This window comes from Delphinapterus leucas, chromosome 7, assembly GCF_059928025.1.
Source record: "Delphinapterus leucas isolate spDelLeu-1000000601 "Yukka" chromosome 7, BTC_Dleu_Yukka2, whole genome shotgun sequence".
Classification (NCBI taxonomy): Eukaryota; Metazoa; Chordata; class Mammalia; order Artiodactyla; family Monodontidae; genus Delphinapterus; species Delphinapterus leucas.
The window spans coordinates 14,306,343-14,333,098 of record NC_143135.1 but is presented as its reverse complement, the minus strand read 5'-3'; the positions used below and the strand labels follow the sequence as shown (position 1 = coordinate 14,333,098).

The 26,756-nt window shown below is 60.1% G+C and overlaps 2 protein-coding genes across 3 annotated transcripts; one reads left to right on the top strand and one right to left on the bottom strand.

Annotated features, from left to right (window-relative positions):
• The first annotated feature begins 773 nt into the window (after positions 1 to 773).
• MAPK8IP1 (mitogen-activated protein kinase 8 interacting protein 1) lies at positions 774 to 25,298 on the top strand. Of its 2 annotated transcripts, XM_089914896.1 has the most exons (13): positions 774 to 5,809; positions 17,603 to 17,708; positions 19,698 to 19,720; positions 19,796 to 20,075; positions 21,641 to 21,722; positions 22,026 to 22,838; positions 23,005 to 23,080; positions 23,632 to 23,804; positions 24,019 to 24,128; positions 24,231 to 24,347; positions 24,442 to 24,512; positions 24,632 to 24,730; positions 25,095 to 25,298. In XM_089914896.1, exons 1-13 carry the CDS (start codon positions 5,709 to 5,711, stop codon positions 25,165 to 25,167), a joined length of 2,124 nt encoding a protein of 707 aa, XP_089771022.1. In that variant the 5' UTR covers positions 774 to 5,708; the 3' UTR covers positions 25,168 to 25,298. The 2 variants fall into 2 exon arrangements, with proteins under 2 accessions (XP_089771022.1, XP_022447849.2); XM_022592141.2 differs by lacking the exon at positions 774 to 5,809 and adding an exon at positions 11,482 to 16,428 and having other exon boundaries at positions 19,698 to 20,075.
• FREY1 (Frey regulator of sperm-oocyte fusion 1) lies at positions 22,456 to 26,720 on the bottom strand. Its single transcript, XM_022592174.3, has 4 exons — positions 26,553 to 26,720; positions 26,322 to 26,395; positions 24,254 to 26,125; positions 22,456 to 24,085 (listed from the first exon to the last, which is right to left on the bottom strand). Exons 1-3 carry the CDS (start codon positions 26,654 to 26,656, stop codon positions 26,007 to 26,009), a joined length of 297 nt encoding a protein of 98 aa, XP_022447882.1. The 5' UTR covers positions 26,657 to 26,720; the 3' UTR covers positions 22,456 to 24,085; positions 24,254 to 26,006.
• Positions 26,721 to 26,756: the final 36 nt, after the last annotated feature.

Genomic DNA, 26,756 nt, shown 5'->3' with positions numbered 1-26,756 from the left:
GGCCCATAGTAGGCTCAGTAAGCCTCCTTGTTATTATCTGTCTGACCATCATTTAAAAGGTACAAACTTTTAACGGAGCCCTGCATGTCTCTTTACTCTCTCAGACACACTAGACCTATTTCAGCAGGCAACCCAGCATTATGATGGGCTTACCCTGTCCTCTGTTATCAGACATGAGGCCTTTTCTTCCCTCTGCCCCAGATTCAGGATGTTATAAATCTTTAAAATGAGTCATCCTTGCGTCTCCTCTCCCCGCCCCGCCCCTCAGTCTTCTAGCACAGTGCCAGGGTTCTCTTATCTCTGTGTGGAAATTTGCTCACCGGCCGATTGTGAACTCAGGCATTGCCTTCACCTTCAAGATGACTGGTCCCGGCTGGCTTCTGTTCCAGCCATTTTTATCTGATTCTCCATCTCTGGCAGCGGCCTCTGTGCCTTGATTCAGAAACTGCCCTTGTCATATCTGAGCAAGTGTTACCCAAGGCCTCAGGTGACTGTCCGTGGCCTTCTCCCCCTCCTCTGCTGCTCTCAGGCAAGGGGCAGAGGAGGCCCAGAGGGTCTGCGGGGGACAGCTTGTCCACGTCAGCACCCCAGAGGGCCAGTGTTCAGGCACCCGCTGGCATCCCAGCAACAACCTTGTCCCCAGGTACCGTGGCCCGTTCAGTTTGCTCTGGGCTCTTCCCAGTTCCCCAGAGAAGCAGCTGGAGGAGCTGTGTCCCTGGGCAACTGAGAGCCTCCTGAACGCTCCCTTTTGCCCTTGTTTTTCTCTTTCAGCTGCAGTGCCGTGACTCTGAGCAAAGCCTGGGTGCCTGAGCAGCCACCGTGCCAGCAGAGTGCAACCTGCAGAACAGCTGATCACCTCCAGAGATGGAGCAAGCGTGTGCGTGTGTGTGTGTGCGCGTGCGTGTGTGCCGAGGAAGGAGTGCCCGCCTGTTTGCATGTGCATGTGTCTACACTCTTGTGGTTCCGAACACTGCCTGGGCTGGAGGAGTACCTGTAGCAGCTTACCTCAGCCTCTGGACACCAGGCTAGAGGTCATGGCAGTGACTTTCACCCCAGACCTGTCCCTGTGAGCCAGCTGCCTTGTCTGAATATTAGAGTGGTGGGACCTTAGCTGGGATCCTGGCATCTGCCCCCCCAACCCTCCCTCCCTCCCTCCCTCCTCATGTCAGACTGCCAAGCAGGGGAAGCATTTCTGGCTCTTGTCCAGAGTGTGGGACTCTAGCGGCAGCTAGGGTTCTGCTGAGTTCCTGGGCAGGCTGGAGGGGACGGGTGTGTCCAGACATAGTCACCTGGCCTGGCTTCTTATTTTAAAATTCCCTGCCACTGGGTTCTCCGGACTCTTCCTTGGGGAGCTGGGACTGAGCACGCGGCTGTAGACAGATCTGGAAACTTTGCATCATCGTGCAGAAGTACAGCCAGGCGCCTGACTGGAGTGCTGCATGCACAGTATCATAGATGATAGCTGAGAAGAACATCTCCCTCTTCGGGGCTGAAAACCTGAGGTTAGAAGTAGAAGGCCGGCTCTCACTACTGTTCCCCAGAAGCTGAGAGCCGGCCCCAAAGCTGACTGGAGGCTCAAGTGCCTCCACCGGGAGGAGGCCAGGTTCCTGGTGGCAGAAAGCCCCATGGCGCCTCCCGCCACACTCCATGGCATCTCGGTGCTGCCACCGAGCTCAGCTGACACCAGCCAGGGAAGCCATTCTAGTCTGCGCTCTGAAGGATTCCACAGCCTGCCCGGGGCTGGTCAGCAACCAAGCTGCCACACCAGCTCTCCCAGTAGCTGGACATCAAAGACCCAGGCAGGTGGACTGCCGGGGACAGTTGGGAAAGACCCAAGCCGAGATCCCACCCAGCGCACCAAGCCTTCCGGAAGCAGCAGGTGGGAGGTTTGACCCAAAGAAGCCAAGGCCTTGCATTCTAGAGGCAGCCTGTGCCTCCCACCTCAGCCTTCCACGGTCGGGGCTGTGCTGAGAAAGACACCATGAAAAGGAGGGCTGTGCGGTCAGCTGGAGCAAGTCTTCCTTCCACCCATGGCCTGCACTTGAGCCACAGCGTGTGTGTGTGTGCGTGCGTGCATGTGTGTGTGTGCACGTGTGTGTGTGTGCGTGCGTGTGCGTGTGTAGCTGAGAGGCCAGTTCCTCTTGGGATCGTTGTCCTCACACGTAACATTAAGCTGGCCTCTGGGCCTTCTCCTCTCTACCTCCCCTGTGACCTTCGCCGGCCTCAGAGCTGTTCATTCCCTTGGCCCCAGCCCTGCCCTTCACTGTCCTCTGTCCTGGGACCAGAACCCTGGGTCAGGCCCCTGCCTCCTACATCTGTCCAGCACATCGACAGGCTTCTTCCTGAGACGTCCTCAGGCTTTCTCAGCCAGAGAGCTGCCTTTAGAGTCCAACTGTTGTATGTATGTCACCCTCACTAGAAATGTCCCATAATCATGTGGGGAGAACAGGGCACCAGTGATGGCTTTTTCTGCAGCATTGGGTTGGGGGCTTCACTGTTCCCTTAGCCCCAGCCAAGAGGAAAGAGAATCGGGGGCTATTGTCAGAAGGAGAGTAGAGCAAGCCTGGAAGGGCTAGTCTGAGAAACTGAGAAGGCCAGAGGGCTTAGGGCCAGAGTCAGTATTTATTTAGCAGCACCTTCACATGTCAGGACGATTCCCTTTTCCTGCCCATTTAAGGATGGTTCTCTTCCCTAAGGTACAAGTTGGCAGGACCTCCTCCCCCTACATCTCCACCATCCCTGGCATGCGTCCACTCCGGAGCTGGGAGGGGCAGGGTGAAGAGAGGGTGCATCCAGTGGCCTGGAGCTCCACAATCGCTTCGCGCCTCCCGTCTCCTGGCCCAGGTGTCCCTGGGGGCTCCTGCAGAGCATTGCCCCAAATCCTGATCCAAGGACCAGCATGGGGAGATGGTGGCAGGCCAAATGCACTTTATACAGAGATTTTCTATTGCTGGGAAGGTGTGTTTCTGCCACAGTTTGTGAATATTCATGTGTTCCATAAATGTCTGATCCTGTCTGAGCAGAGTTGTGCTGTTGTCAGTTTTGCGGGAGGTCTGGGGACTGGGAGGCAGTGGGGCTTAGCCCGCGTGAAGCCTTAGGTCAGACCGTCTTGGTTCTGCTGAACCAGGAGCCTCTCAGCCACTTTGGAGGTGGCAGGGAGGAGTGGATGGGAGATGGAGGATCGGGGAGGCTCCTAGTTGAGCAACTGGAGCACCTAGTGGTGTAAACTCCAGAGCTTGGTCAGCGTTGGAGGTCAGTCGGCCATAATGGTACAGAGCACGCCAGGGCCAGGATGCGGTTCCTGAGTGCTGTTCTGCAGTGACCCAGCCTCTCGGCCCACTTAAACACCCCCAGGCTGGGGATCAGTCAATGGCAGGGCCCCCCCAGGCGCTCAATCCATTCTTTACCTCAGCTCAGCCACGTAAGCTGCAACTGCTTGGTGCAGAGGGGATGCTACGTGGCTCTGGCCACGGAGTCAGATCTGCCCACAGACAAGCCCAGAGCCTGGATGCTGACTTTGTCTCGTGCCATCTGGCCAGAGCGGCCCCTCTCTACGGTGTGCATGGGCTTTCCTGTGAGGGTGTCTAGTCTTGGACCCCTGGACATGAGAGCTTTGTTAGCCCACACCCCAAATTCCTGTGGGGTGGGGTTCGGGCCAGGCCAAGAAAATCACAAGCTGCCTTGCACAGAGCGAGAAAGGGGAAAAGGAGGAACTTGACCCTGGGACGCGTCTCATTCTCAGCTCTGCTTTGAAGCTCCTGATGGCCCCCTTCCCATTGACACCTGGGCCTGGCCTTCCCTCTCTCCCTTCTCCTGGCTTCTCTCTAATGTGGCTTTGGTTTGGCCACGGAGGCTAAGATACCTTTGTTCTTGAGCAAGAGATTCTGGAAGATGGAGTTTTCCTACACACACACACAGACATGCGCACGCGCGCGCGCACGCTCCTGACCCGAGGAGGCTCCCTAGTAGAGAAGCACACACTCTAAGGAACAATTATTAGCCACTATGGCAAAATTGCTTCCCTGGGAGGAAAAGTCAGCACCATAGCAGCAGGTGGTTACCATTTGGGTGTAGTGAAAGGAGCCTGAGCCAAGACAGGAAAGGTAAAGTGTCCCCTCTGGGCCCAGGGGCAGGGAGAAGAGAGGCAGCAAGGCCTTCGGCTGTAAGTATTGAAATGTTCTCAGGGCTGGAGCTCGGGGGCTGCTTACTGTGGGACAGGTGCCTGCCGCTCCTTTCTGGGTGCTAATCGAAGGGTCGTGCCACTGGGTGGCACAACCAGTGGGCAGTCTAGATTTGCAAATAGGATTCCACAGCTGTGAAGCAGTTTGCTCTGCCCCTTCTTCAGAAGGACAGGACCTCTGTGGTTCTCAGCTGGCCAGACAAGCCAGTGAGGACTGGCCAGAGGCTCTATGACCCACCAAAGCTGGGGGCCTCGCCGTGGCCAGCAGCCCAAGTATCCAGAAGTCCATGCTCCGTGAAAGAGCTCACAGGCTTAGTCCTCTTAGGGGAGAGAAGACCAGGAGGAGCCATGGCCCAAACCTAGCAGGGGCAGAGGTGCTGGGAGGAGCAGGAAAACCACCGGAAGAATCCCAAGAAGTCAACTGTGGGGGCAGGAGGACAGGCCCCAAGTCTGAGAACGTGAGAAGCTGGCTATGGGGCGTCTGGGTGCACAGAGGGGGTGCTCGGCAGGAAATGCAACTGAGCTGCTAAATGAGAGGGAGAAAGCAGAAAGTCCTGACACAGGGAGGAGAAGCTGAGAGTCAGAAGCCAAAAGGGAGGGTTCAATTCACCATTAGAGGTGTTTGGGGCTGAAGGGAGACTTGAGTCAATCTTCAGTGAGGAGACACTCTGGGGAGAGTTCTTGGGACAGAGGGTCCCCTCAAGGTAAGGGGACAGGGTGGGGTTAGCCCTGGTTCCCAGCTGGAGGTGGGGCGTTCCCAGCCTCCAGTGACAACACATTTGTATTACATTTCATCCTCACAACCGTGAGATGGACCATTATTGTCCCCATTTCACAGATGAGAAAAATCAAACCTTAGGACTTTTGTCACTAACGCAAGGCCACACCACCTATTCACTTGGAGAACCAGGCTGTGATTTCACACCACCTGACTCCAAATCTGTCTGCTCTAGGAGCCAACTCCCAACACCCACTCGCCTTTCTCTGCCTTCCTCCGTGACCCTCATTTCCTGACCCTCATTTCCTCGCCTGCAGCTAGGGGGTCAACTAGGGTCCTAGGGACCAGGGACCCACCATTAGTTATTCGATACCCAGGCGCTAGGCCCACACCGAGAAGCAGAGCCCGCATGGGCACGGAGGGCTTTGAGGGAGGAGGAACTGGGCAGAGGAGTCGGTGTGGGATTTAGGGCGGGGCTGGGCCAAAGCCGGGGACCAGGGGCGGAGACTTCAGCACCTTGGAGAGAGCGCGCGCGGGGGGGCGGAGCTCGCGGGGCAGGGGGCGGGGCGCACGAGACCCCGGCACGGAACCCGGGGGCGCGCGCGGTGGCGCTCGCGCCAGTCCCGAGAGCGGTGCGCGGTCTGGAACTGCGCCCTGCCCTGCGCAGGTGCGCCCGCCGCTCCCTCCCCAGCCCTTTACCCGCGGCGGCGACCTCTCGCCGCGCCCCCGCCTCCTTCCCCTCCGCCGCCGCCGCCGCCGCCGCCGCCTCCGCGCCGTGCTCCGCCCGGATGGCCAGGGCTGTGCGGGAGAATGGCGGAGCGAGAGAGCGGCGGCCTGGGCGGGGGGGCCGCGTCCCCGCCTGCCGCCTCCCCGTTCCTGGGGCTGCACATCGCGTCGCCGCCCAATTTCAGGTGAGAAACTCCGGCCGCCGCGACCCGCCCTTCGGCCAGGATTGACCTGCCCGGGCTCCCCCACCCCCGTGCCCCCAGCTCACAGACCCCGGGAGCGAGAGGGCGGCGTGGGGATGGAGTCTCCTTCCGAGACAGAGCGCCCAGAGCCCCCCCTCAGCCTCAGGTCCGGACTGATGGCCGCTGCATATCCGTGGTGCGGCTGCCTCCGCCATTCCGTGTCCTAGGCGAGGAGATCGTGAGCTGGAATTGGAGGAGTGGGCGCGGAGGCCGCCTTCTCCCCGACGTTGGGCTGCGGCGAGGCCTGGCGTGCGCGTTGAGATCCCGGAGGAGGCAGGCCGTCTGGGGCTTTGCCTGTGCCCAGTCAGAAGGCTTCTGAATAGAGATGGGAGCAGGCCGGGGTGCCCCGCGGGTCCCAGTTTCCTGGGGCGACCGACAGCCTTGGTGCAGGAAGGAGGGAGTCGTAGGCCCCTCCCCCAGTCCTGCTTGGCCAGAGGGGCCCAACTCCCAGGCCTGGCGTGGCCAGGACCCTCCGTGGACTGGGGCAAGCCCTGATCTGGTCAGGTGTGTGCAGGTGCAGAAGGCCCTGGTCAGGTGTGTGCAGGTGCAGAAGAAGGCCCAACCCCGAGATCCTAGGCCCGGCTGTGGCAGAGAGGGAGTCGGGTTTGGAGCACCCAGGAGTAGCCAGGGGTATTGGTGGGATGGTTCCTGCTGGGGTAGCTACCCAGGACCCTGATCTGAGCTGCTCCTTCACCTCTCTCCCTGCCCCCATCTGGTGTTAGGCAATTGGGAGGTGGAGTTCAGAGAGTGGCAGAGGGTGTTGTGGGAGAAGGGGTGAACGTCCCTCCCTCCTAACCTGGCCCTCCTAACCCGGCCGGTTGGAGAGGAGGAAGAGGAGGGTGTCACTGCTCCAGAGCCTCCGAGAAAGAGGACTCGGCATTCCCCATTGTTTCTCCAGCTAATGAGCTGGCGCCTTCCCTTCTCCTGGGGCCCCCACCCCAGCCAGGCCCCAGCTGGGCTCTGGCGCCAGCCCCTCTTCAGACCAAGGGGTTGCTGGCTCCCGGCCCTCAGGTGGGCGGGGACCCCTGGGAATCTCTAATGGCATCATCAGGACTAGAAACCTCCCCCAAGGCCCTGAGCTGGGCTGGAAGAGCCCAGAGGGAGGGGACCAGATGGAGGAGGCCAAGCCTGAAGGCTCCAGGGCCGGGGACTTTGGGGTTAGTGCCTCAGAGTAACGGGGCTGAGGTCTGAGACTGACCCCACTGACATGAAACACCGCCTCGACACAAACGCTGCCTCCCTTCCAGGAGACCCCTCTGTAGTGGGAGAGCACCGAGCTTAGACAGGCCTGGCTTCAAATCCTAGCTCCACCACTTTCTAGCTGTGTGACCTGGGCAGCTTCTTGTCTTTTCTGAATCCCATCTGTTAGGTGAGCTAATTAATATTGATTCCTTAATGTGCGTCAAGCGGGCGCTCAACAAGTGTCAGCCCTCCACACCAGCGGGCGTTTAGATAGCTCATTACGGCTCAAAGCGTGTTCCCTGTGCTGGCTCAGGTCACCCTCACAACCACCCTGGGCATGGGCATGGGCCCGCCCATTTTGTAGATGAGGAGACTGAGGTTCAGGAAGGTGGGGTGGCTTGCCCGAGGACCCCAAGGGAGTCAGAGCCTGAGGCTGCACTGGAACCAGGGTCTGCATGTTCATTCCACTCTACCTCCAGGCCCTGCCTCTGGCCCAGAGGACAGCTTGGCCCCCCCTACCGGCTACCCCATCCCCAGGTGACAGTGCTTCCCGTTCCGCCCCAGCCCTGGCAGGCAGGTTACCATGGACGCCTTAGGGAGAGGAGCTGACGAGGCGGGCCAGCCAGGGAGTGTGTCCAGCCCTGGGCCCGGTGGGCGAGAGTGGCAGTACGCCAAGGCTGAGGCGTGGGCCCGCCCTCCAGGACTCCTCGGCCTGGCCGCGTGTGGGAATAATAAAGGCAGTGTCTCCAGCCCCTCAGGGCCCGCCCCGCCGGCTCCCCCTCCCGCCTCTCCCAGACCGCTGGTGTAACCCCTGGTGGGGACTGCTCTCCAGTGGCTCTGGCCTGGGTTTCAATCCTGGCTCAGTCCTCTTAGCCACGTGCCAGGAGTGGGTGCTGAATGGCCTGAGTCTCTGTTTCTCCTCCACAACGCCGACTTTGGCCCCTGCTCAGGGCGGCCCTAAGACTTGGATGAGACAACACATGCTGAGTGTTTCAAGGGCTGTGAAGAGCTGCGTTCACGGAGAGCTGTTCTTATTGTTGTCATTATTGCGCGTGTGTGTGCGCGCGTGTGTGTGCCCCCAGCACCACTGTCAGCTTCCAGGAGGCAAAAGGAGTCAATACCTAAACTTTGGTTTGCCCAATGCCCAGCACAGAGTAGGTGCCCAATAATGCCTTCGTGGTTTCTTACTTAATTCAAGATAAAATTGGAGAGTTCAGAGGACAGTGCACACTGTCAGAGAAACACGCTGTAAACGCCACCGCCGCTTTGGGAGGCCCTCACTTTGCCCAGCTGCCAGTCTAAGCGCTTTCTGTGCAAGAGCATCTCGTCCTGCCCAGAACCACGTAAACAGAGTGTTATTGTTATCCCCACTTCGCAGATGAAGAAACTGAGGCATGAAGAGGTTAGATAAGTGGCAGAGCTGGGGTTTGAACGCAGTCTGAGTTCAGAGCCACCCTGGAAAGAGAGGGCCTGGAGGAAAAACAACAGAGGAGAGTTTGTGGAGGGGGACACATGGTGTGGATTTGGGAGAGTGGCGAGCGTTTGTTCGTTGATAGTTGGTTTAAATAAACATGTGCTTTTCTTTTTTTTTTCCTGATTTTAGAAATACTCCAACCAGTTACTAGTAGTTACCTTTGGCTCTGGTGTCGGGGGAGGGATTTTCACTTACTTCACATACTTCTGTATTCTTTGACTTCTTATTTTTACCACAAGCATAGGTTACGTCTGTAACGTACAAAATAATAAAAGAAAATTGAACATGAAAGTGATACATGTTCATTTTAAGGAAATTCTGTGAGAGAATTTAGAAACTTAGCAACGGATGCCTTGAGCTGGGACGTAGGAGGGGGACAGTGGGACGTAGGAGGGGGACAGTGGGACAGCCCACATGGGAGGCTCGTGGGGAGTAAAGTGAGCAGCTGCCCTGGGTGTGTGGAAGGGGTGTGTGGAAGGGGTGTGTGGAAGGGGAGCGCGGGTGAGAAGGGCCTTAGAGGTCAGCTCGTCCAGCCCATCCTCCTCCCCTTTTACTTAGAAGGAGACAGAGAGGGTGAGTGGCTTCCCGAGAACACACAGCAAGTTGCCGCAGAGCTGGGGCAGCACCGGGGCCTCAGGACCCCTTGCGGGGCGGTGGTGTTCTTGCTTCCACACTGCCTGGGGCTTGAGAGACAAGGGCCCTCCCTACTCATCTCTTCACAAGGTGCTATGCACTCAGCTGTTCCTTCGTTCATTCAACAAGTACTTGTGGGATTTCCCTGGCCATCCAGTGGTTAGGACTCCGTGCTCTCACTGCCGAGGGCCTGGGTTCGATCTCTGGTCAGGGAACTAAAATCCCATAAGCCATGCAGCACAGCCCCCCAAAAAACCTACAAGTGCTTGCACTTTGCCAGGCTCACTGAGACACTCCAGAGCCACTGACAGGGGCCTGGCCCCGTCGTGCAGACATGTGGTCAGTGTAGTCAGACAGACAGACAAGGCCTTACCAGATAGGCGGTAGGTATGCGGGTCAGGGGCCTGGAGGGGTCAGGGAAGGGTCAGCTCCACCCAGGCCTGGTGGGTGAGTGAGTGTCTCCCAAGAGGAGGAAGGGTGAAGAGGGAAGAGAAGAGGGAGGGAGCGGCCCGGGGGGAGGGCCCAAGGCAGGAGCGAGCCAGCAGGGTGTGTGACGCCCGGTCTGGCACAAGCGCAGAGAGAGGGCATGCAGGAACGCGAAGGTCGTGTTGGGACCCTGGCCTGTCCACCTGCAAGCAGGGGCAGCCAGCAGAGGTGCAGGGAATGACGGTATCAGATGGTATCTCGGGGACTTCCCTGGTGGCTCAGTGGTCAAGAATCACCCTGCCAATGCAGGGGACACGGGTTTGAGCCCTGGTCCAGGAAGATCCCACGTGCCACGGAGCAACTAAGCCTGTGCGCCACAACTACTGAGCCTGCGCTCTAGAGCCCGCAAGCCACAACTACTGAGCCCATGCGCCACAACTACTGAAGCCCACGTGCCTAGAGCCCGTGCTCCGCAACAAGAGAAGCCACCGCAATGAGAAGCCCATGCACTGCAATGAAGAGTAGCCCCCGCTCACCGCAACTAGAGAAAGCCCGCGCACAGCAACAAAGAACCAGTGCAGACAAAAATAAATTAATTTTAAAAAAAGATGGTATCTCAGCTGCCAGGTAGAGAGTGGACAGGGAGGCTGGGAGACTGCTGGGAGGGTAGATTAACCCACTTTTGAGGGACCTGGTGTGAGGGGGGAGGAGAGACAGGAGTCCAGGATGATGCTAGGTCCCGAGGGAGGGGGTGCCTTGCAGGAGATGAGAGGTTTGGCGGGCAGGGTGGTGAAGTCACTCGGAGGCCTGCTGAATCTGAGCTTGGTGATCACTGGGGGAGCCAGTTGGAGGGTTCAAGCAGGCAGTAGGTTTGGGGTCTGGAGCTCAAAGGAGAGGATGGGGCTGGGGCCAAAGACCCTGGGAGTCTCCACTTAGAGAGTGCGCGATGGTCTGAAGCCTCAGGGAGAGCGTCACACCCAGAGAGACAGAGAGAAGGGTGAGGCCGGGGGCCAGCCACGTTTTGGGGCGGGGGGGGGGGATGAAGAGCTGCGGCTGCCGGGGCCACTGCGCCCCAGCCCCTGGGCAGTGCCCCGGCCAGCTGCGATGAATCTCCAGTGCAGGGACAGAACGTGGACTCGCCTCACACAGCCGGTTGTGGCCAGGGCAGGAATTCAACCCCCCTTCTTGGATGTCAGAGCCTTAAATTTGGTCTCTGGATCCCTGGGGCCCCAGTGGATCCCACAGATTGGTTCCCTGGCCCCGTCCCCACTCCAGGGGCTCTTGCCCATCCTGGGTGCCACCTCTGGCCCCTGACCCTGCTCTTGGATTCGTTCAGGAAATCTCTGGGAGCGTCAACCGTGGGCCTTGCCTCATCCGGCACCAGATGCTCTCTTGGAACACCCAGGGCCTGGGTCAACCAGCACTGCCTCTAATAGGCATTTATTTAGTGCCTACAGGGTACAGGGCCTTGGGTCTCATGCCCTCAGGAAACCCATCTGTGTGAGGGGCGGCTGGCGGGAGGTGTGACCCAGCAAGCACTAGGAGAGGAGACCCCCCCAGATCCCACCACATCTCACAGCTGTGTTTTGTCAGTGTTTCTTCCTGCGTGTGAATCATCACGTGGAGCCATAAGGTGACACGTTCCGTCTTCTGCTCATTTTATTAGTTGCCATTTTCTACACTAATACGCAGACTTTATTTATTTGGCTGCGTCGGGTCTCAGTTGTGACGCGCAGGCTCAGTAGTTGCGGCGCACGGGCTTAGTTGCCCCGCGGCATGTGGGATCTTAGTTCCCCAACCAGGGATCGAACCCGTGTCCCCTGCATTGGAAGGCGGATTCTTAACCACTGGACCTCCAGGGAAGTCCCAGTTCACAGACTTTATAACGTTCATCCCAAAGGAGAGTCATACCCGCTCTGCTGTTTGCCGTTACCAGGACACACATCCTTGTGTATAAAGGTCTTTCCCTGGGTGGGATTATTTTCTCAGGATAGTTTCCTGAAAGTCGAGTCACCAGATCCCAGGGTTCTTGCTCCATATCAACACCACAGTGTTTAAACAGATGAGACACATGATAACCCCAAGTAAGGGTTTTCTCCTGAGACTTGTTTCTTGGGTTGGTTTCAGTTTTCAGTGAAGATGACCTCAGTGTGGACACAGTTGAGAAGGGAATTCCAGACCAGAGGAACAAACCCGGCCTGACCCCAAGGTCCACCCAGAGCTGGGGGTGGGATGGAGAGAGGGCTCTGAGGGTGACGCTGGGCCTGGCTCGCCCCCATTCCAGCCAGTGCCACCTTCCCCGAGGCCTCCACATCCCACCCCAGACTCTGATGCAGGTGAGGGGTGGGGACACAGGAAGTTGAGTTGAAAGGGGAACTGACACAAAGATTTCCAAGGGTGAAATCTAGAAAGACCTGGGGACACCAGTGGTTCATTCATTCAACAATGTTCACTAAGTACCTGTTGTATCAGGCGCCACCCATTGTTGGTCAAGAGACACGATCCTGCCCTCAGGGATGGACTGCCTCCAAGGGGAGCCCACCACTGGTTGCAGAGCCCAAAAGTAAAATTACAGTGACCCTGGACACCAGCAAGAGGGACCCAGCCCATAGCAGGGCTCTTCGGCCTGATCAGGGAGGTGAGAGGAGGCTTTGTTAAGGGAGCCTAGAGAGTTGGGAGGGGGGGGCAATGAACTAGGCCAGAGGGGAAGGGAGGGGCCACAGGTGACAATTTTGGCCTCTTTCCCTAAGGGTTGGGGGAAGCTGTTAGGATTCTGAGCTGGGGAGGGGTGACAAGACCAGATTTGCATTTCAAATGTTGGTTTTGGTGGCCCCTCGGAGAACGGCCTGTAGGGGAGCCTGAGGGAAGTGGGGAAGCTGCTTAGAGTAGGGCAGCCTGGGCACGTGTCTGAGAGCCCACTGGGCAGCTCTGCTCAGCACTCAGAAGGCAGCAGAGGGACAGGCTGGACCTTTGGACCACAGATGCCCCCTGTCATGAGAGGGGCCCGTGGGACACCATGGTCAGGACCCAAGGTCACTCCGCTGGCATCCTTACCTCACTCCAGGAGGAGAGCCAGGAGCAGGAAGACAGGAATGGCCTCTGAGCAACCAGACGCCTGGCTCTGATTGGCCTTGCTCAGCTAAAGCCTCAGCACTTTACCACTTAACCCTCACTTCGCATGCACGTCTAACTCCACCTACTACTGGGTTGAAACAGCAGATTAGAAAGAGCTGCTGTAGGTGGAACGAGAGGAACAGGGAGATGTGACAGCACGTGGCAAGGGAAAACGCCATGACATGAACGTCGGAACACCAGAGGCTTGTCTGTTCATTTAGGGGAGCTCGGCTCAGGGAAGGGGAGCCTGAGGATGGCATGTTCAGAGTGCAGTGAGGGGCCAGCTCGGCCAGAGGAAGGGACTGGGGCACCGGAGCAGGAGGCGATGAGGTTAACGTGGAAGAGGGGGCCTGGAATATAAAGATAGACGCCAAAGGTCAGGGAGGTCTCCAGAGACCAAACCTGTGACATCGAGTTACCAAATGCTAATGTGGATGAGACCTCAGGAACCATCTCACCGGAATGGGCAAGCAGGTCTGATGGATCGGCGACGGCTGCCTCCGAAGGGCTGGGGTCTCCAGATCTAGAGGTGGCCTCGTGGCGCTCAGGGCTCAGGTCTCCATGGGGAAGGTGGATCAGTGGCTTCAGGAGGGAACCTCCCTCCTTCCTTCCTTCCTTCCTTCCTCCCTCCCTCCCTCCCTCCCTCCCTCCCTCCCTTCCTTCCTTCCTTCCTTCCTTCCTCCCTTCCTCCCTTCCTCCCTTCCTCCCTTCCTCCCTTCCTTCCTTCCCCTCCTCCCTCTTCCCTTCCATCTTTTCCTTCCTCCCCATAGTTGCCCTTCTTGAGCTTGGAGGGACAAAGTGTCTGTTTAGTTTTCCCTCCATGAAGGGTATCCCAGGGCTTCATCGGAGAGACCCAGAACACCTGGTGTCTGGAAAAGCAAGAGGAAAGGGCAGGGCTAAGGCTGGGGCTGGGGCTGGGGGATGGGAGGTGGGAGGAGTATGACTTGCAAAGGGGACTCCATAATCAGTAAAGCCCCTTGATCCTTGGTTGTGACCTCCTGACAGCACCTTGCAATTCACAAACACTCCACTCAGTTAAATTTACCAGCACCCAGACATGGGGAGGGTTCATTTTATATATGGGGAAACGGCGGACCTATGGCATCTTAAGTCTGAGCCTTAGTGCTCCTCATCTGTAAAATGGACAGAATAAAAACCCTCTTCCAAGGCTGGAGTGAGGATGCAGGGAGATGCAGAGCATAAAGAAGGTTGGTGGCCAGGGCACGGCAGCTGCTCAGGAGACGGGGCAGCTGCTTCTCATAAGCGAAGGAATCAGGATTTGATCTCAGGCCTCCTGCCTCCGAGCCTGATATGGCGGCCATTCCACCATCTTGCCTGCTTATGAGAAAAAAATAAGATTAAGGAGCTCCCTTAACCCACCCCACCAGAGCCAGGGATCAAGTGCAGGTTTTTTTTTTTTTTGGCTGTGCCGCGCTTGCATGTGGGATCTTAGTTCCCCAACCAGGGATCGAACCCATGCCCCCTGCAGTGGAAACTCAGAGGCCTAACCGCTGGACCACCAGGGAAGTCCCAAGTGCAGGCTTTTGAGCCCCAGCCCAGTGCTTTTTCCACCACTGCCCTCAGTTAACCTCATTCCTCATCTGACACAGCTGTCCCTGCCTGCCCCCAGACCTGCTGTCCCAGGAAGTGGGAATATCGGGTGATGCTGAGATCAGGTGTGTAGAGATGAGCTGAGAAGCCCCAGCCCAGGTCCAAGCCAGACCCTGCAGGTCTGCCCTGAACACTTTGGTTTGAGAGGAGCCCGTGGGGGCTGAGGTTGTCCTTGACGGACATCTAGCAGACACGCACTGGGTGCCTGGTGTATGCAAGATGACCTCACCAGCTCTGCCCTCCAGACCTCAGTGGGAGGGAGGGGACCTTTATTCACCACCGGCTGGGTGCAGGGTGGGGGCAGGGTGTGAGCTCCATCTATCTTTGGAGCCTCCTGAGAGGGGAGGGAGGGCGTCTGATGCAGGCCTCGTCCTGTCTGCTCCCCAACACTGCCTCGCCTCCACGCAGAGGGTGATGCCAATCACGAGCAAGGGGAATGACAGGGGACCAGTGAGTGCTGCCCGCAGGGCTGTAAGGCACTGACACAGGGGGCCAGGAGGGCTTCCTGGAGGAGCAGGCTTAACTGAGCCTTCTACCAACAAGCACAGGTTGAGAGCCTGCCATGTGCTCCATCCAAGCGCTGGGTTAGACACTGGGGAGGCGGGCGCCAGAGGCAGGCAGTCGCTCAGGGAGCTGCAGATCTTGATGCCAGGCCGAGGAGTCGGCCACTAGCAGGGCATCTTGGAGGGTTTTGAGTCGGGGGCGAAAGGGCGGCATTTCGGACAGCTCCTCCTGATAGTGGCGGGTGGGGTGGGACGGTGCTGGCATGGGGAAACTGAGGCAGGCAGGCCAGTGCGGGGGTCTGGGACTGCAGAGGCAGGAGCTAGACCAGGCTGGGCAGTGAGGACGAGGAGATGCAGATGTGTGCAGAGGTCACCAGCAGAGCAGGGGGCGTCTGAGGGCACCTCTGGGTTAGACACCCAGTGGTCCTGCAGCTGCCTGGTGCTGACCGAGTCCCAGGAGTGACTTCTCTGTGACTGGCCAGGCAGCTAGCGTGTATATTAACCATTTGCTTAGTGCCCGCCCCTGGGCTCTCATCCCAGGGCCAGAGATGCCGCCCTGTGCTGCTCTGGCTTCTGGGCTGGGCTGTCCTCCCCACCCTACCCCTACTTCCACACCACACCCTCCCCCAGCCCTGGAAACCTACCACCCTGGGGCTCCAGGTCAGGAGAGGCCTTAAAGAGCACGATGTCCGTCCAGCTCCCCGCCCCCGCCACGCCCGCTGTTTCTCCGGGGACCTTCCAGCTTCTGCTTACGCCACCCCGCAGTGCCAGGAGGCTCATTAGCTCCCCAGCTGCCCTTCCTGCCCTGCTGTGAGATATCCACATACGATCTGGCCTTAGCCCTGGCTGTGGCGCCTCCGGTGCCCATAGGCACTTCCTGGATGGGTACTGAAGGATGGAGCCCTGGGGAGGGGCACCCAGGTGGGCAATAGAGGCAGCCCAGACCCACCCCAGGCAGCGCTGTGTGAAGAAACCTCTCTGATGAGGTATGGGGGTGAGCGAATAGCTGTGCGGATGGAGCGTCCATTTGTGGAGGATTTTGGAAGCCCCTCCATCTTGCTACCAGGAGCCCTAATTGTGGTGCTGGCCCTTTAAAGCAGATCAGGGGCTGGCTTTTGCGGGGAAACATCCCAGATTTCTGCTGTCTGCTTACAAGCCTGGGCCAGGGAGGGGGGCCACCCCAGCCCCCGACAGGGGCATTGGAAGGGCAGGTGGAGCCGTGGCATCGATTGCAGTAACCTGATCCCGCGGCGGGGAGGCTGACGGCGGCGGCAGCGCGAAGGGCCAGGGGAGGAAGCTGCCTGCAGCCGAGGGTTGGCTGGGAAGAGCTGGGACCGGGGCCGGGTCGGCAGCCGCTGCCTCTTCTCCCAGCCCATCTATTTTTAATGAGCTCCCCAGCCTTCTGCAGCGGGCTGGACTCAGAAAGGCAGACCCAGGCGGTGGAGGCCCGAGGCCCCAGCCCTGTCCGGAGCCCTGGCACCTCCACCCTTCTGGGCATGAGAGGGCGGCCCCAGGGCCCCGCAGCCCCCCAGCCGGGCTGGGCTCTCCATGCAGCTGGTGCTGAAGATGGATTCCAGCCCAGACAATGACAGCTGGTTGGAGGATCAGTGGGAGAGCTGGTAGGGGTGTGGGGACCGGTGTGGGGGAGGGGAAGTACTGGGGCAGCTCCATGGAGCTGCAGGTCTCCGTTTGGTCTGGTTGAGGTGAGAGGCAGAGGGTGTGGCCTCCTAGGATCCCCCTGGGGCTGAGCCCACCGCCTCTCCTGGGTGACCTTGGACTAGTGGGTCTCCTTTCTCTATGCCTCCGTCTCTTGGTCTTACTGAAGAAAAGACTCAGAATTCTCCCCAACTTCATTAGCAGAATTCTCCCAATGTCCCACCCACACCAAACCAGGCAGGGTCCCCGGGGCAGGGGCTGAGCAGGGAGGGGACCAGCAGGCACCTCAGGGGATGGCACAGTCCTGCGGTCTGGGGTTGGGGCCCAGGGTTGGCCTGGGGGGAGAGGGTTCTAACACAGCCAGTTAGCGTTCCCTCGCTGAAGTGCTTTGATCTGCTTCCTGCGTTCAGGACACATCCCCCTGTCCCTGCCCCCAGCTGGGCGGCCTCCTGTTCGGGGCCCACATGCCAGGCAAGAGGATTTTGTGTTCGAATTGATGAGACCAAGGACACAGAACAGGGGCATGGTCTCTCCTAGAAGAGGCTGAAACTAGACTGACACCAGACTCCCCTGCACTTGCTCCCAGGGCTTACGAGGCATGGGACTTCCTGGGCTGGGGACATGGAGCTCTCCTCGGAGGCTGGGGTGGGGCCTCTGCCAGCACCTTGGGGGTTTTGTCACTGCCGTGCACAGGGAGCCCCCCTCCAGGCATCCCTTGGAGCCTCTTCTCAACTCTCTGCCTCTTCCACGGGTGAACTGGCCTTGGCACCTGCCTCGACCCTGGGAGCCGTTTCTCTGGCAGAGCCAAGGCTCTGACCAGCTGGGCCTTCTAGGCATGGCCTCCTGATTGGCAGCAGGGTGGACAACTCCCAGCTGGGAAGAGCTGGGGTAACCTGGAGCCTCCCCTTCCACTGTCATCCTAGGAGGCCTGCCTTTTGACATGAGCCCCAAACTCTTTCCCTGCCTGTTCAGTACCCCTTGCACTGGCAGAGGTAGACCCCAGGTCCCATCCTTTGGGGGTTGTGATGGGCCTTCGAGGGGCTGCCCCTTGGAAGAGGTACTAGGGAGGCATCAGGGGGCCTCGGCCCGATGGCAGCAATCCCCTGAGTGGTAACTTTGGCTTCTTGTCCCCACCAGGCTCACCCATGACATCAGCCTGGAGGAGTTTGAGGATGAAGACCTCTCCGAGATCACCGATGAGTGCGGCATCAGCCTGCAGTGCAAAGACACCCTGTCCTTACGGGTAAGGGTGGGCTCCCTGAGTGGAGTGGCAGGATGGGTAGGGACAGGACTGAAGGCGTCCCCATATCTAGAGGGGCTTTCAGGGTCTGTGTGGCACCCTCATTAAATGCAATAACATGCAGGAAACATCCAGTACAATGCTTGGCACATCTTGAGTGCTCAGATTCTTAATTTATTATTTATTTATTTATTTTGCCAGGGGCTAAGGCAGGAGATAGCTCCTTCAACTGCCCACAAGAAGGGAGAGAGCAGGAAGTCTTGAGACCTAGGACAGCAGCAGTTAGGGCCAGAATTAAGGGAAGCCTCAGGACTACCCTAAATCCTTTCCAAAGCTGCCTTGGCAGAGGGCCTGAGGCAGAGCAGGGTGGAGTCTGGTGGAATCTGCAGTGCTTTGGGGCAGGAAAAAAGAGCCAGGGCACTCCCTTGGCTACCATTGCACCAAACACACCACACAGCCTCGAAGACCCTCTCTGGCCCACCGTCCTAAAGGTCCCTCTAGAAGGTTAATCCAGCATTGCTGCTGCTTTGGGCCCCATGGCTTTGTCATAGGACCGATGGCTCTCTCGGCTCCCAAAGTTCTGACTCCTGCCAGGAGGTCCCCAGCATCTGGAGAGACTGAGTCAGATAAGAATCCCCCTATGTCTTTTTTCTTTTTTTAATTGGAGTATGATTGCTTTACAATGATGTGTTAGTTTCTGCTGTGAAATGAAGTGAATCGGCTATGTGTATGCCTATATCCCCTCCTGCTTGGGCCTCCCTCCCACCCACCCCACCCCCCCCCAGGAAGAAGGGGCCGCTAGCCAGGAGACGGAAGGCAAGTGCGGAGCTAGGTTGCAGAGCCCAGAGCTTCTCTCAGCCCCCTAGAGGGTGGGTAGCCGAAGTAGACATGGTATTGGGAGAATGGTTAGCAAAGGAGAGCTGCCATGTGAGCTGGGATGGGGTGCCTCTATGTTGATCTCCTTTTGCCCCCAGAGATTCTGTAAGTTCTGCCAGGCAAGAGGAAACCAAGGGGTGGGGCTAACCCTCCAGTACCCTGTACTCCAACCCGCCACCCTCTGGCCAGGCCAGGAAGCGCTGGAGGCAGAGGCCACTGATTCTGGACTAACATAGCTTCTCGACTTCCACTTGCACAAGCAGATCCTTGGAGAGGGTGGTCCTTGCAACGAGCAGGACCCTGAGGCAGTACTAGCTCGGGGCGTACCCTGTGGGGCCTTAGACAAGCTCCAGGGGGCCATCAAGTACTCTTGCCAGTGAGTCCTCACCTCTCAGGGAAGTGGGGAGACAGTTAACTGGTGGGGAAATTGGAGAGTCAGAGGATCTGTCCAAGGTGCCAGGGAGTTAATGGTAGAGCTGGAACTAGAACGGGGCTCTGAACGGGGTTCTCAAAGTTAGGCTGGCCTGAGAGAAAACCTCAGGTTGGAGGGGCCTCAGCCTGAGGACCGAGGAAGGTGGGGTGCAATTGCCTCGTCCAGGTGCCTGCCACTTGCTCCTCCCCCTCAGCATCCCTCTTCCAGTCGCGCTCAGGTCCTCCTGTCTGCACTGAGGCCCTCCTGGCTGAGACTGTTTCCTCAGTTTTCCTCCCTGCCCCCTTCAAAACCCCGTCCCCATCCCTTGTGGGGCCCGAACTCCTCGGCGACCCTGCGTCCCCATGGCAACAGCGGTGACCTCACTCTGGGCTCGGCTTACTACCCGGATGAGGTCACTGGCCGTTGCCAAGGGAACGGAAGGGTGCAAAGAGTCGGGAAGGGGGGACCGTGGGGAGGGAGAAGTGTGGACTGCAAAAGGCGCTGCCTGACGTGGGGAGGAGGCGGCCTCGCGCATTCTCGAAGGCGCGGGAGGGCACGGTCCTCTCGCGGGGCTCCTGCTCCGTTCCCTCTGTCCCCCTCTTTGCGGCCGCGGAATGGACTCGCCCGCGTGGGGGGGTGGTGCGCGGCGGCCTTGGCCCCGCCCCTTCCCCGCCCCCTGACGCCCCTCTGTCCGCGCCGAGCAGCCCCCACGCGCCGGGCTGCTGTCTGGGGGCAGCGGCAGCGGCGGCGGCGGCGGCGGCGGCGGCGGCGGCGGCGGCGGCGGCGGCGGCGGCGGCGGCGGCGGCGGCGGCGGCGGCGGGGGGAGCCGGCTGCAGGCCGAGATGCTGCAGATGGACCTGATCGACGCGGCGGGGGACACCCCTGGCGCTGAGGACGACGAAGAGGAGGACGAGGAGGAGCGTGCTGCGCGGCGGCCGGGAGCGAACCCGCCTGAGGCGGAGCCCCACCAGGAGACGGCGCCCCGCGGCCAGGGTCAGGGCCAGGGCCCGGGCGGCGGGGATACGTACCGGCCCAAGCGGCCCACCACGCTCAACCTCTTCCCGCAGGTGCCGCGGTCTCAGGTGAGGAGCCAGCGGCTTGGGGGCGGGGCTTAGGGGGCGGTGCCCCGGGGCAGTGCCCCGGGAGGTCTTCGGGGCGCCGGCCGTCTCAGGGTCCAGGCCCGGACGGGCCGGGGAGCAGGAGGGGCTGCGGAAGAGTCACTTGCCAGTCCGGAGGAGGGAGAAGTCTCGGGCCTGCTGACACCTTCCGTAGCTTCCCACGGGGGAGGTCCCTGGGGAGGTGGTCGCTGAGGGCAAGTAGAGTCTGTCCTAAGTGAGAGGGGCCGAGCGGGGCTGGCAGGGTTTGGAGCCTTGAGAGGAGAGGCTGAAGGAATGAAAGGGCTGAGAGGGGCAGTGGAAGGATGCGGGTGAAGAGAGAAGTAGGGAAGTAAGAGAACAGGGCTTTGAGGGTGTGCAAGGATATGGGGTTCCCGGTGAAGGTGGGTCAGAAGCGGGGCCTGAAGAAAAAGTCATGTGAAGTGGTCAGTTCGGGGGAAAGTCATGGGAAATTGTGAAGAGCTGGGGATGGGGACCAGCAGCCAGTTTGAAATGTGGGCAGCTGGGGATTCCCAGAAGGCAGGGAAGAGAAATGGGAGGTGGAGCTGCTTGGCTGGGTTGGGGGCCTAGGGCCCCTGGACTGGGTGGCTGGATGCCAAGAAGGTTGAATAGGGTGGGGGAGAGCCGGCCGGGCCCATTGTCTTCCAGGCCCAGTCTGGAGAGGTACAGAGGAGCGGCTCAGGGAGCTGGGCCTGCTGGTGGAGGGTGCAGGGGCTGCAGGGAAAGGATTGGTCCCTTTCCCAGGATCCTCTCGGGTGGGTTTTGGCAGCCAGACTCATGCATGCGAGAGCCTGTGAGGGTGTCCTCAGGGGAGGGGGCTAAGTTGTGTGCAGGGGACCTTGTATGTAGGCATCGTGGAGAGGGGTCCCAGGGGGCTGAGAATGTGGGGTGGGTGGCCCCGAGATCCAGGAAGGAGGCCTCTGACAACTACATCTGTCACTCCTCTGTCACGTGCTCTCGGGGCGGGGGGGGGGGGGAAACCATGTTCTGGATTCGTCGTTTGTATGATTCATCCCAGTCCCCCAAGCCAGGGGAGCTGCTGGGGAGAGCCTTCCTCCTGGCTCTCCTAGAATGTCCCTGCCCCTTCCCTAGGCCATAGGCTCCTGAGCTCCAGGGGAGTTGGGCTGGAAGTGGGCATCTTCCTTGTAAACCCTCCATGTCTGAGACTGGCGGTCTGGCTCTGTCCCTGGATGGCTCTTGCTTCTCCCCGCCCCTCCCCCCACTCACCACCATTCACATTGGCCATCACCACCTTTGTTGAGGCTGATGAGAGCATCCCCCCGAGGGTTGGCCAGCTTCCCTGAGCCAAGGGGGTGGTCTGTCTCGCACCAATAGCCCTGGCTGGGAGGACTGTGACTTGCCACCCCTTCCGCCTGCTCCAGAGGGTTGGGGGTGAGGCCCTTGGCAAGTATTAAGGGGTGGGGGGAGCAGCAAATGGCCTAGGGATGGCCTGATGGGGGCAGGGCCAGGGCCTCCCTGTGCCGGGCACTGTTGAGCGCTGCTGTCACAAGGGCCTTTTGTTCCCTGCACAGGACACACTGAATAATAATTCCCTGGGCAAGAAGCACAGTTGGCAGGATCGGGTGTCGAGATCATCCTCACCACTGAAGACAGGTAAGTCGTGACCCTTTCCCTTACCTGGACCTCCACGTGCCCTCAGTCCCCACTGCAGAGAGCAAACCAGCAGTCTCCAGCCTGCTGGGTAGAGGTGAACTGCCGATCGCACAGGTCTGAGCAGGCCCAGCCGCTGTCGGCTGTGGCTGGCGTGAGAGGACTGGCCTCAGAGCCTGCCGTAGGCCTACTGCCCCGGAGGCTCCATCTTGGTGTCTGTGTCCACATGCTGAGTGGAGGGAGCAGGTAGGCCTCGGAGTCAGGGGCCAGGCACCTGCCTTCAGCACTGCCCTGCCTGCTCTCCAGGGGAGCAGACACCTCCACATGAGCACATCTGCCTGAGCGATGAGCTGCCGCCCCCAAGCAGCCCCGCCCCCACCAAGGATCGAGGCACCTCCACCGACAGCCCTTGCCGCCGAAGCGCTGCCACCCAGATGGCACCTCCTGGTGGCCCCCCTGCTGCTCCACCGGCTGGCCGGGGCCATCCGCATCGAGACCGCATCCACTACCAGGCGGATGTGCGGCTGGAGGCCACCGAGGAGATCTACCTGACACCAGTGCAGAGGCCCCCAGACCCTGCAGAGCCCAACTCCGCCTTCCTGCCGCCAGCTGAGAGCCGGATGTCGGTCAGCTCCGACCCAGACCCTGCCGCTTACCCGGCAACTGCAGGGCGGCCACACCCCTCCATCAGCGAGGAGGACGAGGGCTTCGACTGCTTGTCGTCCCCGGAGCGGGCCGAGCTGCCAGGTGGAGGATGGCGGGGAAGCCTGGGCGAGCCGCCGCCGCCTCCACGGGCCTCGTTGAGCTCGGACACCAGCGCCCTGTCCTACGACTCGGTCAAGTATACGCTGGTGGTGGATGAGCACGCACAGCTGGAGCTGGTGAGCCTGCGGCCATGCTTCGGCGACTACAGCGACGAGAGCGACTCGGCCACCGTCTACGACAACTGCGCCTCTGCCTCCTCCCCCTACGAGTCGGCCATTGGGGAGGAGTACGAGGAGGCCCCCCGGCCTCGGCCCCCCGCCTGCCTCTCTGAGGACTCCACGCCCGATGAACCCGACGTCCACTTCTCCAAGAAGTTCCTGAACGTCTTCATGAGTGGCCGCTCTCGCTCCTCCAGTAAGTTGGCAGCAGGGAGCCGTGTGGGGACCGGGGTGAGGGTGTCCCCGGGAGGTGGCCTCAGGTCCATCTGGTTCAATGCGTTAGGACCAAGCGCTCTACCTGCCCCGCGAGCCTCAACCGGAGCTGGGACCACCCTCTCCTAGCCCGCCCCCCTCATCTACAGGTGCGGAGTCCTTCGGGCTCTTCTCCTGCGTCATCAACGGGGAGGAGCAGGAACAGAGCCATCGGGCCGTATTCCGGTAAGAGCCCCAGGGCCGGGCTGGCCAGGCATCAGCTGGGGCCAAACCCTCCCTGCCTCTGCCGTCACCCCTGGCCTAGACCCAACCCCACCACTCAGCCCCAGGTGGACAGTGTCCACCCTCTAGGAACTCGGAGTTCAGGGATGGAGTGGATGATTTCGGAGCAATGTGTTGTGCTGCCCAGAGCCCAGGACTGAGCACCTAATCTGGCCGGGGCAGGGGCCCAGGAGGGTGCCCAACAGACACCTGACCACACACAAAACCCACTACCCCTCACCCTCCTCCATGTGGAAAATACTCGCTTCCTGTGACCTCTCACAGTTTATCAGTGGCCCTGGTCACTTGCTCCCTGGGCTGCAAGTTCCTCCATGGCAGATGCATGTCTGATTGACCTTGGTCTCACCCCCCCCACCCCCAGGGAGTGACAGGCACATGGGACGCTGTGCAAATGTTTATTGAACCAGTGATGCCGACGCAACCCCCTGACCTCAGGGTGGGGAGCAGATGGCTGGCTGGAGGGGCCTGGGTGGTGAATTCCTTGTTGGGATCAGGTTTGTGCCTCGACATGAAGACGAACTTGAGCTGGAAGTGGATGACCCTCTGCTGGTGGAGTTGCAGGCTGAGGACTACTGGTACGAGGCCTACAACATGCGCACGGGTGCCCGGGGCATCTTTCCTGCCTACTACGCCATCGAGGTCACCAAGGAGCCTGAACATATGGCAGGTAGTGTTCCGTCCCCCCACCTGGTGCCACTGGGTCCCCATTTGCTGCCAGGCGGACCTGTGCTTCAGATCTCAACCACCCAGAAGGGGGCCGGGCAGTGGTGACTTCAGGTCCATCTCACAATCGAGAAAAGTGAGGCCGCCAAGTCGAGGCAGCCCGGGGTGGTGCATCCTCTGCTGGGTCTGCCACTCCTCACTCCACGCTTGCTTTCCAGCCCTGACCAAAAACAGCGACTGGGTGGACCAGTTCCGGGTGAAGTTCCTGGGCTCAGTCCAGGTTCCCTATCACAAGGGCAATGACGTCCTTTGTGCCGCTATGCAAAAGGTACCTGCTCCACTGGGGAGGGTGCCCACCCCCAGCCCGGTCCCCATCCTCTCCTGGGGAGAGGGCCACCCAGCACCTCATGTTCCCATCCCTCACCCACAGATTGCCACCACCCGCCGGCTCACCGTGCACTTTAACCCGCCCTCCAGCTGCGTCCTAGAGATCAGTGTGCGGGGCGTGAAGATAGGCGTCAAGGCTGACGACTCCCAGGAGGCCAAGGTGACTGCCCCGGCCTGGCCCCGCTCTCCCGTCAGACCTCCAACCTGTGCCCCTGCAGGCTGATGACCACCCTCTTCTCTCCTCCCTCCTGTAGGGGAATAAATGTAGCCACTTTTTCCAGTTAAAAAACATCTCTTTCTGCGGATACCATCCAAAGAACAACAAGTAAGAACACGACGGGGAAGAGGTCAAGGCGTGGGTGGTGGTTCAGGGCGTGGGTCCACGCGTGTGCCTGAGGGTTCTGAGCCCCCGTCCCGCCCAGACAGACTGCTGTCCTCCCACAGGTATTTTGGGTTCATCACCAAGCACCCTGCCGACCACCGGTTTGCCTGCCATGTCTTTGTGTCTGAAGAATCCACCAAAGCCCTGGCAGAATCCGTGGGGTATGTGTGTGTGTGTGTCCTGCCAAGCACCCAGCCCTGTAGCCAGCCCTGGTCTCAGGCCCCGAACACGTTCCTCATGCTTGGCAGCATCCCTCAGTCCTCCCCGGCACTCGGCATGGCGTCCTTGGGTCACAGAGGCCTGGAGAGAGGGCTGGGTGGTCTTGAGGTCCAAACTTCTTGGTTGCTGGGCCCTTTCTTCAGTTGAAATCTCACTCAGGAAACACTGTGTGCAAAGAACAGAGCTGAGCAGCTCTGGCTGGGGGAGGCGCAGCCCCATCTGGGTACCCCGAGGCTCCAGTGTGAAAACCCTGGGTCGAGATCCTGTTCCTCCCCAGTCATTCTGGTGTGTCTGCCTGCCTCCTAGGAGAGCGTTCCAGCAGTTCTACAAGCAGTTCGTGGAGTACACCTGCCCCACAGAAGATATCTACCTGGAGTAGCAGCGCTGCCTCGCCCTCTGCATCCCCTGGGCCCTGGGGCCAGTGCCAGGACGGCTGGCTGCTGACAGGACATGGCACTGCTTGAGGAGGGCCACCTGCCACTACCAGAGGATGGGGAAGTGGGGGGCTGTTGGCCGAGGGTGGGGGAGGGTGGGGGTTATGGGGAGAGGCAAATGCAGTTTATCGTAATATATGGGATCAGATTCATCTATGGAGGACGGAGCGGGCTGCCCAGGGATTGGGAGGGAGTGGGGCTGGGGGGTGGTATTAAGCCTCTGGCCAGGAAGGGTGCCCATCCTCGGAGCGGAGGGTTCCGTCTCTTCTTGGGCCTCCCTCACTTTCCCTGCCAGGGCCTCCGGGCCTCTACAAAGCTCACGCCACCTGTGAGTGCCCACCCCACCCCCGCCCCCAGCTCCCGAAGGGCCCTGAGCTCAGGCTGAGCCCAGCCACCTCCCGAGGGCTTTGCAGCAAGGAAAACGGCAGCAGGCAGGGGTGCAGCCCATGTCCCCAGCCCTGTCACTTGTGTGGCCCCTGGATGGCTCCTACCATCACCGGCATGCCGGCCCCTGGCAGGGGTGCTGCCTCACAGGGAGGGAGAGCGCCGCAGGGGGCCCCGCCTCAGCAGGAAAAGGAGGCCCGCCAGGCCCCTTGGCTGCTTCGGCAGTAGCCCCATCTCGGTCCTGTTACGCTGGCCACAACTATTAAAGTGCCATTTCCTGTTGGGCCCGCAGTGGGCCTCATCTGCTTGTCTGCTTGGACCCCCTCCCTCGCCCGCTTCGTTTCCATCCCAGGAAAGCCCAAGCCGTTGCTGTACAGAATAGCTTTATAAGGGGTTCCCGTCACACGTGTGCATCGTAATACTCAGCCATGTCCAGCCCGTCCCGCTTGCGCTGCTGGGCCCAGGAGAGAAGGGGTCGAGGCCGTCGTGGCCATGGGTGCTTGGGTCGCACCCCATAGTCTAAGGAGAGAGAAGAGGGTATGAGTGGGAGGGAGAATCTGTTCTGCGTCCACTGAAGACGTCCCCAGGCAGATGCCGTTTGGGACGAGAAGGCCCTCAGGCTGGACCTGGGCGCCCTCTCCTAGGGCATCTCTCCCCCATCAGGTAGGGCTGGGGGCAGAGGAGGGGAAGGGGTAGGGGAAGGAGGAGATACTACCGTCCACCAGGCCAGAAAGTGGCTCCAGGAGTTCCAGGGGGGCTGAAAATTCCTCAGGAACAGATCGCTGAGGCCTGCGGGAGATGTGGGGTGCTCAGCCCAGGCCCCAAAGGCAAACCACCGCCTCCCAGCAGAGGGGGGAAACGGGCCAGGGTGGGGCCGCACTGCAGAGTCCCCACCTTCCAGGCCCCTGGCCCTGTGGAGCCCTGACCCCGTGTCCCCAGGAGTTACCTTAGCGCCTCAGGGCGGAGAAGCACAGCCGCCAGGATCAGGCTGAGGAGGCAGCGGCTCAGCGCGGCCCTGGGGTACAGAGCCCCCAGCATGGCGAGAACCATCTTCGACTTGGGCCCCTGCTCCAGGCTTCTGCCCGCCCCTCCCCCAGCAGGACAGAACCTGCTGCCAGCTCCCAGGGCCACCTCACAAAGGGTGCCCGTT